A 13,250-nucleotide genomic window follows, 5' to 3' on the forward strand; every position below is an offset into this window, starting at 1 on the left:
ACAGTTTATATTGTCTGGTCGTGGATTGCCATAGAGAAAAAAATTCTAATATTGAAAATAGACTTAAGTGTCATTGTGTAAACATGATGTGGCAATGAATAGAAATCAGATTACATATTAGAATGACCCTGTTTGTGTCGATGAACATGCATTATTGATTTGAATTAACAAATCTGTGGTCAGAGAGTGACTCTCCATCCAGAACAACACACAAAGGAAAATGTGTCATATGTAGATGTGTTCTACTTCTCTTACTGTCATTACATCAGATGAAAACAAATCAAATGAGGATTACTTATCACCCTCTCTGTGCAGTATGTCCGTTCAAGACTACCACTGGATTAATGTCATTTGATTCTGAATATTTTAGTGTAAATGCCATCATGTTCATATTAGACAGTACAGTAGTTTGGTGCACTAATGGGTTTTCTACAATATGACTAAATGTTAAAAGTTTATCACAACCAAATGTTTTTTTCACTTTTGGCATCCTACTATACATCTTACTCTACATATAAAAACCTTATTTTCCAGAAATATAGTGACAATGAACACAACTACAACAGTAATAGTTATCGATGGTATATAATCATTTGTTCTCTTTTTTTGTGATTTAATGACTGACCTGTTCTTTGTTATGGACTGTATACATTAGCTCAGAGGTTCTCAGTCTTTTTACAGTGGAGTATCCCCTGAAATACACTTTTTCAGCCAAGAACCCCCAACTCTCTCTTCAGCATTTTGATTGAAAAAAATTTGGCCAAATTTGTTCCTGTGCCAAAGGTGTCTGTTTATATTTTCAAAACTTTGTAAACAAGCAACATATATTTTACTGTAATATATAAAAACTAACAATTTTTTAAAGTAAATTGTGTGTAAAATATAAACTGAAAAGTGCCCTCTTTCATTGATAGAAAAATAAATAAATTGGTCATTAATTAATAAATGAACCTTTCATCAACAAAAAATAATTACTCAGCTACTCAAATAAACTCATTTTGAATAATATAAAATAGAAATGTTCTTAAAATGTTATCAAAGCTTAAACAAAATGATTGACAATAAAACTATTATATGAATGCATTTATTGTATTTTATATTTCAGCATTAATTCTCATTATTTATTTTGTATTTGGTACATGATGACATCATGTATTTTTCCCAAAAAATTTGAAGTACCCCCTTGGCTTCTTCCAAGTACCCCTGAGGGTACATGTACCCCACTTTGGGAACCCCTGCATTAGCTGATTAACCAAGTCGTGTAAAATTGGGTTAGGACAATATTAAGCTCAGCTTCTTCCTACTCCTTTTCAGACATAAAGTATTGTTGAAGAGCCACAATGAAATTGTTATACATTTGTGTGATATTCGTTTTCTTTTTGGTTTATTTATTTCCATATATTGGGGTGCTCTTTTAAATCTGGCATATTTTTTTTTGCCTACCTATATTTGAAATAAAGTCTATCTAACTACTCTCTCCTTTTTACCCTTAAAAATCCATAATTTATGGAATATATCCAGCCTTAGCCCTTTGAAGAATTACTTAAACAACAAAACCATATGTCTCAATAGATTAGAAAAGCACAGAAGTGTCTGCAAAGAAATATGAACATGTAAATTTGTGCAATAGCAGCCCATTCATTTCTAAATAATGTTTACTCTCTCTACCCTAGAGGTCAAAAATAGCCGTATATGAGAAGATGTGGTCGTACATGAAGTCTGCAGAGCCAACTGTCTTCACCAAAACCACAGCAGAAGGTGTGGCAAGAGTCCGCAAGTCCAAAGGGAAGTACGCCTTCCTCCTGGAGTCGACCATGAACGAATACACGGAGCAGCGCAAGCCCTGCGACACCATGAAAGTCGGGGGGAACCTGGACTCCAAAGGATATGGAATCGCAACTCCCAAAGGCTCACAGTTAAGGTGGGTGGAATAGTGTAACAATAGGAGACAGTAACAAAGCTGTTACTGTACTATTGCTGCGATATTCCACCTACCCTGCTGTGCCTTTTCTGCAAGAACTAAACGAACCAGTCACTGCTGTCATGTGAAAAGTTTAGGAGTGAAGTTGATCAAATGCTTCCTGCTGTTATCAAAGAGTTTAAAGTTAATGAGTACTCCTTTTAGGGTTTAGATAGTACAAGTTTTCATAAAAATGAAGATCACTAGTACAATTATTTAAACCTTAAAAGCACAAATTTAGATGAATATATGATTAATTTCCCTTGGGAGTAATGAAGTATTCTGATTCTGATTCTGATTCTGATTCGAAATATATGTGCAGATTTTCACCTAGCAGCAGTGACATGGACAAATATGTTGAATGTGTATGTTTTTCATCAAACCTTTTTATTTCCTTGATTTCTTTCTCTTTCTTCCTCTTTGCTTCCCTGCTTTTCTCAGTCTCTGTACCTTTCCTTACTCTCTTTTGCCATTTCTCTGTTATCTCAGGGCCTGTTAGTCCCATTGCTTTGTCCTTTGTCACTCACTGTCATTAATCCTCGGGTCCATCCCAATTCCCTTATTTGATCGTTCGTTGCTCCTTGTTCATTGCGTTCCAGTCCAAGATCATGAAGGACGAGACCATCTCATGCAGAAACCTTTTACCAGACTGACACGCCTTTGGAAATCTAGCAGTGATTGGACGTTACAGCTCATCAAAGTGATCTTAACTCATATTACAGAACATTAAGTTTAATCTAGAAGTGGTCAGACATATAACAGATGATAACAGGTCTGTCTGATTCATCTCTGAAATAGTCTGAATTAATATGATTTATAAAAAGATAAAACACTAGCGACTAAATACACCTATTTACATCCACAGCCTAAATGTAGATGCAGCTAATTACTGTTTGTCACACATACTGTAGATACTTGCCGTGTGTATTTGCAGTCGGATCTGTACACAGCATTAATACAGACTTGTATCCTCACATACAGAGAAAACCACGCGCTGATGTGCTGACGCAAATAACTGAGGGCTCTTAATAATTTATTGGGCAGTGTTAATGTGCACAAATCCAGACTTCAGACACCTCTGAAGAGCAGTTAAAGCCGACTGATAGCTGATCCAGCTGTGTCGTCATCAGAAACAGATGTCGCTTTTGATGACGGATCAAAGAGAAGAATATCACAGTTCTATAAAAACATATTTCTCCATTTCCTCTCCTGTCACGTCTTTTCCTTGCATCTTTTCTCACTTCTTGGGTGGGAGGGACTTGATATGCAAAGGCACGAGTGAGGTATGAATGCGGATGAAATTAAGGGAAATTGGGATGAACCCCCACCCCACCCCAACCCCTGTTTGCTTGAATCACTCCTGTCTCACCTGTTGCACTTTCAGTCACTCACTTAATATTTCTCAACAGGTTCACCTTACAGGTAACTCTGTCCATTTGTCTGTTGTCTTGTGTCTTTGTTCTCCATCCTAGAAGATATGGTAGTGTTGATGATGATGATAATTATGATGTTGAGGCTAGGTTTGTTTGCTGAACTTGACTGCGAGGAGGGGCAGTACCTCAAACTGGTGCCACTTCATCCACAGCCACAAGGGGGAATTTATAGACTCACAGGAGACAAAACATGAGAAATGGGAAGTAGAGGGGCCTGTCCAATGGGGGGACTACAAATCAAACATTTAACAGGATTCCAACACAAGCCATACGTGTTAAAAAAATACTCTTTCACATTTCAAATGTTGAAATAATTGAACACGGTAAAAACAAAGCATCGTAAGTCTTCTGTAGCTTGTGCAATAAATGTCAGTCTGTGAATGCAAAACAAAGAGAGCATAAGATGGAGGAAAAGAAAGAGAAAGTAGCTGACTATCCGTCTTAGAGTTGGTCTTTTTTTTCTGAAATTTTTCCCCCAGTAGACACTTGTTTATTTGGCTTGTTAACTTGCGCCTAACAGTCCCAATAGGTTTCACTGAGGTATGCCAGCAATGCAAATAATTAATTTTTCAGGTAACTGCGGTAGCGATATAGGGACTTTGTCTTCATGATGTGACAAGTGCCTGCTGAGGAAAAATAATTGACTAAATTCAGCAAACCCAGGTCTTGCTTTCTCCGCTCTCCCCCCATCTTTCTCTGTCAGCATTGCAAATTTGCCTTATGAACAGCCAAACAGAAACAGCACTCACATCCTCACATCCTGTCCTATAACTTTCCCCTGTGTATGGTGCAAACAAGCCCCCCACCCCCCAACCCCACCCCCAACCCTAAGAATCAGTCACTATAGTTTGAGTTATTCTCCAGACTATGGTTGTTCCGTTTATGAGAGAAAAGTGACAGACAGCGGGTGGATAGGTTCTCCTTTAAACTCCCCTCCAAAACACATTCTTGGGACTATCCACGGCTGTCTCTGGCTTCTCTCAGTCAGCGGAAAAGCCGATCTACCAGGTGCACACATGTGGCTGAGAGTGTGCACGTCAGGTGAGCCTGCCTCTTCTCTCTGCGCACTAATCACCGCAATTTGACTTGATGATGTTTATGAGGAGAATGAATACTGTGATGATTAAAATGAATGATAGGATTGTTGGATTGCTGAAGTTTAGCTACTTTGGATTTAATTATTGATATGTGACTGAAATGTTCATGACTCATGTGTAAACTGTTTTCATACATTCCTCTTTAGTTGATGAGGTTTGCCATGGCTTGTAGATTAGATCACCCCAGAGAACACTGTCTCTCTCTGAATCTTGTAATTATCTTTAGATCCGTGTTTGTCTTCAGATACAATGAGAATAGCAATAACACATGGGTGCTTCTATGAAACTGGTCCCTAAAAACAGGACAGAGGGGCTAAAAATTCAAACCAAATGTAGACTAATGTTATGAAGCAAGTTTGGAAGCACTTTGGGTCTATTTTTAAAAATAAATATTAAACTGAGATAAAAGAGAAACTATTTTTCAGATAAAAATGTAAAAATCTGCATGTAACACAGTAAAAAGGACACGAAAATTACACACTACTGTTTTTTCGAATATCTTTTTATTCTCTCGGGGACATTTTGGGAATTGAACTAATTATGCAAGGCAGAGTGTTTCACAAAAATGGCCGCTGTTGCAAAATCACTCGCAATTTATTTGTGTTTAAATGGGCAGGTTCCGCAAGTTGACATGATGGGCTACACACAAAACCTGGAATAAGAGTGCCAATTCATGAAAAACCCACATGTCTGGATTAGAAAAATCACCAGGATCCTCAAATTTAACAGTTTCTTTATTTATAGTGGTATATAAGACCATTTCAAACCATGTTTTTAAGATCAAATGTACTGACACCTAGGCAGCATTTCCTGTCCCAGTTTTGGTCCTATTTTTGGCCCCAATATTTTATTAAAAATTCTTTAATTTTGGGATGGCTCAGAGCAAGAGTATAATTTTTTAGCATTTATCTGAGGTCATCATTAGGTACATCCTGGGAGGAAATATGTCTAAATTTCTCTTTTATTATTGGGTCTAAAAAGCTGATCCCAGTTTCATAGGATCACCCACATATAAATCATGCTTTTCATACATGTGATCTTCTGTCTGGCTGCCAATAATATGCAGCAGAGATGATATATTATCTTAAAACCACATATCACATAGAAGTTGACCTTTTTCATTTGTCATTAGTGATGTACTTTATCGCTTTTCTTGCGGATGAAGAGGGGATGTGTCACTGCCCTGCCTGGATTAAACCTAACAAACCCAATCTATCTTCTGTGCAGTCCACCATCACACTTCAGTTAGAGATAAGACTTTGAAAAAGGCAGGTGTACACACAAAGGAGCACATTAGCAAACAGGCTGGCAGTGACTGTAGTGACCTTTTTGGTGGAGATTAGTCCAGCTGATTACAGCATCTCACAAACAAGAGAGAATTTAACAGAGGGTGGGCTCAGAAGAAAGGAATGGTTTCTTACAGGTAGCTGTGAAAAGGGAGTGGCATGCAGGGAATAAATGCACAAAACCATTCAGCTGCACAGCACAACAGTAAACAGGAAACACAGGCAGCATATGGCGAGAGTCCAGAGAAAATCTGACATAACTGGTGACATTAAAAGTGTTAGAACAAGTGCAAGTTGTTGTAACACTGCTATAATTCCGTGTTCCAAACTCATATTACCAGTCAATACCAAATGACATAGTTTTCTAATATTTGCTTATATTTTAGATGATTCCTCATTTATTCTTTATTGTTTATACAGATCCCTATTAGCTTCTACCATAAGTGGTTGCTACTCTTCCTGGGATCATGGTGGTGCTGTGGTTAATCCTCAAAGACCAAAACCAACACCTGTGGCTAAAATGGCTAATTTTTTGAAGTGTTTAACAATGTTTGACACATGAGTCCAGCACTCAGCTTCTAAGTGGTGCCTTATATGTCTCTGGAGTGAATGTGTTTAAGTCCAAATATTCTGCAGCATTGACCGGCCATAATTTCTTGATTTAAACCAGTAAACTGAAGTAGTTCAGGTATGCTGATGCACACAAAAATTCATTTGGAGGTTTAAAATATCTATCTATCTATCTATCTATCTATCTATCTATCTATCTATCTATCTATCTATCTATCTATCTATCTATCTATCTATCTATCTATCTATCTATCTATCTATCTATCTATCTATCTATCTATCTATCTATCTATCTATCTATCTAAATAAATAAATAAATAAATAAATAAATACGTACAAGAATCCTTAATACCTAAAGGTCTTGTTTGTGTTCATATTGAACACCTCATTTTTGTAGAAGTTTTTTTTCCATCCTCAGGCAAAATGCAAAATGTAAAAATGCTGACTTAAATAAACCAGACTAAGGTTCTGAGTCAGATTATGTTTGAGACCTGATACTGACTGATACTATAGGTTAGAAAAATGAAACAGAACAAGTGGGGCCAGACACCCCCCCCACACACACACACACACATATATTGTATCTTATTTTGGCATCGATCCAGCTGATGTCATCATGTCTATGCGTGTGCTGATGTCAGCATATCAATTGCTCCTATATACGTGCCAAGTTTGAAGTAAATTGAAACAAAATTTATGTTTTATAGATATTTCAAATGTCGCTCATTGTAAGTAAATGGGAGGAAAAAAAAAGATTTAAAAAGTTCTTAAAAAATCTGAACTTTGACCTACTTTTCCCAAAATGTAATGACATCTATCCTGGGTCACTGGCAATCTATAAACCCAGTTTGGTATGAATTCAACCAATAGTTTTGCTGCTAGAGTGTTAACAAACAAACAAAGAAACAAACAAACTGAATCAAAAACAACACCCATTAGGGCTGAACGATATGGACCAATTTTCATATCTTGATATTCATGCCAGATTTCTCAATATTGATACGATATGACTACGGGTTCGGTGAAAACCAAGCATTTTTCAGAACATACAATACAAAACATACAAAAGAATGTGAAAAGTGCAGTTTTATTTATAAGAACTCACTGCCAGTCATCAACATAAGGTTTGTGGTTGGTTGGCCTTAGCGGTGCATTCAAGGGCAGTCATAAAAATGAAATTTGTTGTGACTTCCAGAGCTGTACATGCAGGGCAAGCGCGGGGGAAATCTATATCGTTTATATCGTTGCTTTTTTGATATTAATATCTTGAATGTTCATATCTACATATAGATACGATAACGACATATCTTTCAGCCCTAACACCCATTGCCTCCCCTTCGGTGGGCGGGGTGAAAATACTGCCTTAAATGAACCAGACTAAGGTTCCAAATCAGATTATGTTTGGGACCTGATACTGACTGATACTATAGGTTAGAAAAATGAAACACAAAAATTGTTCAAGGTCTCTGAGGGTTAATACTGTTACCTCACAGCATAAAGGTCCTGCATGTTCTCTATGGAGACTCCAACTTCCTCCCACCGCCTAAAGACATGCAATTAGGTTAGGTTCATTGGTCAGTCAAAATGGGCAGTAGGAGAGTGACAGTGAATGTTTTTCCATCTGTATATGTCAGCACTGTGATGAACTGGTAATATGTGAGTAGGTAGGGTGTACCTCGTCTTCACCCGTTGGTAGCTGGGATATTCTGCAGCACCCCTGCGACCCTCTAGAGCAGGGGTGTCAAACTCATTTTAGTTCAGGGGCCATATTCACCCCAATAAGATCTCAAGTGGGCCGGACCAGTAAAATAATAACAGTGACAAAAGTAAAATTAAATTATGTCAGTCTTTATGTCTATAAAGTTTCCTCACAAATCTGAATAACATGGACAACTTGAAATGTCTTAAGAAAAACAGATGCAATTTTAACAATATTCTGCCTCAGTTTATCATTTATACATGTGCATTACAACTTACTTTACAATTACAAATACACAAAATATTTACTAAAAGGCAGAATATTGGTAAAATTGCACTTAAATTTTTAAGACATTTCAGATTGTTCATATTTATTCAGGTTATTCACATTTTTTTGAAAAAGGAAAGTTTGTCGATGTAAACATTTTCATGTAATTTTACTTTTTTTACACTAAAACAATGAGAAAATTTGTGGTGGTCATTATTTATAGGTTACTGCGATAGTATTTTACTGGATTGACCTACTTGAGATCATATTTGTCTTTATGTGGAGCCTGAATTAAAATGATTTTGACACCATTGATTGTTAATATCTTCAGTGTAATTTTTGTGTTTCACAAATTCATCCCACGGGCCAGACTGGACCCTTTGGCGGACCGGATTTGGCCCCCGGGCCGCATATTTGACACCTGTGCTCTTGAGGATTAAGTGATTTGGAAAATGAATGAATGATATTTAATATTGTGTCCAAAAGTGATAAACACATTCCTCTTAACTTCTAGACTGGATTACTTTCACTAGAAATCAAACTGTAAAAGTAAAATACGATCTAGAGGATCAGACTTAAATCCTTTTTAACTGTGTTTATTTACAGAATTCAAAGTTTTCTGGAGTTGCTGATATATTAAACTAAAGAGAGGCTGCCAGAAAACTGGTATACTTTAAAAAGGAACAGCTGTGACATAAGGGTACATATTTTGGTAAATGTGTTAGAACCCGATAGGACGTGAAGCCAGATCGGCAGATTAATATAAAAACTGGATCGCACTGCAGTCGCTCTTTTAGAAAAACATGCCGGTTATAAAGAGCTTATGCATATGCACAAGCAGCGTGAATGCCTGATATTTAGCCCCGTGTCCCTGGATTTTGTTTGGAGGTCAATCCCTTCAGGGGTGTGAGCAAGAAGGCTGCAGGAAACTGGAAAAACACAATCCCAAACACACATACACCCACTGACAAACAGGAGAACAGCAGGAGGGGACGAGAGCACCATCAGCAGGCTGCAGGGACCTGGTTAACACACTTTATACCAGCAAAATGACACATACTGGGGAGCATCCTGTGTTCGTACAACTGGGTGTACAGAGTGGCACAGAGGAGACCAAACAAGTGAAAGAAGATAAAGAAACACCTCAGAAACGTAGTCAGAGAAAGTGTTGCCTGGGGTGTTCCCCTCCTCACTAACTCACCTTTGTACCCTCTACTCATCTGATATCCCCTCCCTCCGCTCCCTCTTTCATTTCCCCTCCCTCTCTCCTCCTGGCTGTGGTCCACGTCCATCTTGTCTGTCTGTCCCCCCCCCATCCTCTGCTCTGACCAAACTATCTTATCTGTCCCTCCTTTTTTACTTAAAGAAACGCGGTCAACCTGGCCGTGCTAAAGCTCAACGAGCAGGGCCTGTTGGACAAATTGAAAAACAAGTGGTGGTATGACAAAGGAGAATGTGGCAGCGGGGGAGGGGATTCCAAGGTTAGCCCTCTCTGTCTGCCCACCCCACCACTAGGGGGACAGGGGCTGGTCACCGGCTGGGCGGCCCGCGACTACCCCTGTCCCGGGAGAGTAATGCATGCATCTGCCCTGGCACAAAGTCAACCAGTATACAGGGAGGGCAAAAGCGACACCCCAAAGCTCCTGAGACCCCATGCAGCAGAAAAACTGGCTCAATGTTGTATCTTTTGTCAGTGGTGTGTGCCTTTTAATATAAAAGGTTCAGACCCAGTGACAAAGATACAGTACTTGAGCTACTGAGAATTAATAGCAACGGAAAAAAAAAAAAAACTTATGTGGGCATTTTCTATAGAATTGCATTGGCTGTACCTTTCTGAAACCCAAAACACCTCCTATGCATGTAATGATCTAAGTTTATTTTTTATCATGAGAAAAAACAGTTCATTTTCATAATCATGCAGGAAAAGTTGTCCACTTTTACATGCAAGTGCAACACCTCATCATAATAATCATTTCCGAGTGTATTCGGCATCGATACAGTCGAGCCTCTATGGAGGAACTGAGTGTGAGAGAAGTGGGTGTGTAGATGGGTAGATAAATGAGGAGAGTGATTACTGTTAAGGCAGGAATATTCGCCCCCTAGTGGCAGCTGTGGGGAGAGAGAGTAAAGAGGAGCCAGTTACCTGTTGGTCAAAGCGTGTCAAATGAAAGTGGTTTTAAAACGTCTAATGGTTAAAAGTGAGAGCCAAGTGAAACTGTAGCTGTGTGATTCTTTTAGGCTCAGGTTGACTGGAGGCAAAGAGGAGGATGAATAATTGATAGAAGCAGAATGCAATTACAGGATACAGTTTCCGTCTCCTGTTCATTTTTGTAGGATTTTAACACCAGAATTTTTTTTTTTTTTTTCTGAATCCTTTTTATTTCCACTGCATATTTTAGCAAGGTTAGATTTTGTTGCCTCTTAAACAGGGCAGAAATAGAGAAGACAATAACATTCAGATCTTTTGATGATCTTTTTGTCTCTCCCAGTTTTAACACAGTGCTTGTCTAATGCCAATAGTTCTGTCTTAACAGTACTTCCCTCTAGTCCAGTCCAGGGCAGCTGGGGCAGTATGGGTGTGTTACCTGAAGTGACAAAGGTGGGTCCCACTCATATGTCTGTAGCTCGCCTTAGCTCCTCGTTCCCCCCAGCCCCTCCTGAACGAGCATACACACATGTACTCAGTGGGACCCATGCTAGGTCACTTGATTTATACAAAAGTACCTTTCTTTGTGACTGAGCTGTGCAATGCAAATGTGAAATACCCTAATAACATAAAATAACATGACCTATGATGTTATTTATGTTATTTTTACACGCGAAGAACCCCAGTAAACCTTGCAGTTTTGAAACTGAGCGAAGCAGGCGTCTTAGACAAACTGAAAAACAAATGGTGGTATGACAAGGGAGAGTGTGGACCCAAGGACTCTGGAAGTAAGGTCAGTCTCACGCTGCTGCGGCCCACAGAACGCTAGCCTGAAACTCATCCTGAATACGCTCCAGATTACTGCAACTACTGTTTAGCAATATCATTTTAAAACTTCCCCCTGACACATATCTTAAATGTGTTCCCCCATTTGACCATGAAGTAAATATATGTGTTTATTTCCAACTACATTTCTATTTTGATGCTGAACTACATCATAAATACACATCAGATTAAACTCAATATCTCCAGTTTCTGTAGCAATCTGTGGCAGTCCCATCTTCACAACACTGCACACTGGAAATGTGATGTAAATTTTAATGATCATCAGCCAATTGTCACTTTCATGCTTTTGTTTTGATCTCATGTACTAGCCCATTCCCAAAACCTCAAACTCATCCATCAGATGAGAATGCCACTATTTCATTTATATATTTTACTTGCTAACAACTTCTAGCACTCAAGAAATAGCTTCGTATTGATTTCACTCACAGTGTTTGAAGTCACTTGTAACATTTCAATGCTACCGTTAATTTATTCCTTGTACCTCCATTTGATTTATGTTGACATTCTTAAACAGAAAATGTAATGTTGTGTTTAAAATCAGGCACTAATTGTGTAAAATATCATCGCTCAGATATAAACGTGTATTTAATTTAAAAAGGTCGAACTGGAAAGATTTTTATTTTACATAAAGGTCGAGTCAAGCTGCTACATTGAAGTAGAAATGTATTAACTTCATTTAAGCCTGTGTAGTCTGTAATAAGTGTTGTGGTGACAGTAGTATTAACTGTACTTTTAGCAGTATAAAGTAGTAAGATTTTTCCCTGATTTAAATTTATTACAATTTCAGTAACATATTAACAAAGTAAAAGTACATGACTAATACTGTCTTTGAATGTGTTTACTGTCTCTCTTTCTCCTTCTAACCCTTTTTATGCTTTTCTCTCTTTCTGCTTTTTCCCACCTCTTTCCTTTCCTCTTCTTTTCTTACCTTATACTCTCCAACATGTCTTGTCCTTCTTCACTTCCATATTTCATCATTCTTCTCTCAACTTTTCCTCACACCACTGTCTTACCCTACCCTCCTCAATTCCACTACCTTTTATTCCACATTCTTTTGTTTCATGTCCGTTTTTATTTTATATCTCATGTTATTTCCTTGTTTTGTTCCCACCACCATGTCTTCACTCCCTTCTTTTAACCTCGTCACCCCCCTCCACCTTTTCGCCTTAAACCCACACCTCCCCAAACCCGTCCTCCTCTTGCTCTCCAGGACAAGTCGTCCCAGGCTCTGAGCCTGTCCAACGTGGCTGGGGTCTTCTACATCCTGGTTGGCGGCCTGGGCCTGGCCATGCTGGTGGCCCTGGTCGAGTTCTGCTACAAGTCACGGGCCGAAGCCAAGCGCATGAAGGTGGACCTTAGCCCCCCCCACTGCCCCAGCCCCTCCCCCAGCACCCAGAATCTAGCCACTTATAGGGAGGGGTACAACGTGTACGGCTCCGAGGGGGTCAAGATATAGGGGTAGGATTTAGAGGCTGCCATATAGGTGGGGTAATGGTGGTGTTGATCTTGATCATGGTGGTGGTGCTGTAGATTATTGTATTGTCGCTGTAGCGGCTGTCGCAGCAGCCCCCTGCAACCGTGTTGTTCTTAATGTGGTGATGAGGATGTGGTCAAGCATTGTGGAACCAATGTAGCTTTTTATTTAAAAGCTTATTTAACAGACTTTAAATTTGGCTTGTGTTTTCCTATGGTTTTATGTCTCATTCTTTAGAAGCTCACCCCAGGACAGACTGGGGTTTGATTTGTGTGTCTTCAAATTTGGTTCCATCGTCTTTGGCTGCAAATGATGATGATGATGGTGATGATGATGTTGATGGTGATGATGATGACAGTGATGGTGATGCTCTTGGCTGATGACTTGACTAGGCACCTGCATTGTACTTCTGTTAGAGTCAAAACGGAGCAGGGATGCACAACTCCAACATCAGAGCATAGTGATCAACTGC

General features: G+C 38.9%; 1 protein-coding gene across 3 annotated transcripts in view; it reads left to right on the forward strand.

Moving 5' to 3' along the window:
* gria4a (glutamate receptor, ionotropic, AMPA 4a) overlaps nucleotides 1-13,250 on the forward strand; it is a 125,310-nt gene that overhangs the window by 106,766 nt on the left and 5,294 nt on the right. The window contains exons 15-17 of one of the 3 annotated variants that reach the window (XM_030151786.1): nucleotides 1,674-1,921; nucleotides 9,679-9,793; nucleotides 12,515-12,652. In XM_030151786.1, the coding sequence (XP_030007646.1) occupies nucleotides 1,674-1,921; nucleotides 9,679-9,793; nucleotides 12,515-12,652 (501 nt within the window). Of the gene's footprint in view, nucleotides 1-1,673; nucleotides 1,922-9,678; nucleotides 9,794-11,136; nucleotides 11,252-12,514; nucleotides 12,763-13,250 lie in introns of all 3 variants that reach the window. The other 2 variants (XM_030151788.1, XM_030151785.1) reach the window with 2 other exon arrangements.

This window comes from Sphaeramia orbicularis, chromosome 13 (genome assembly GCF_902148855.1).
Source record: "Sphaeramia orbicularis chromosome 13, fSphaOr1.1, whole genome shotgun sequence".
Classification (NCBI taxonomy): Eukaryota; Metazoa; Chordata; class Actinopteri; order Kurtiformes; family Apogonidae; genus Sphaeramia; species Sphaeramia orbicularis.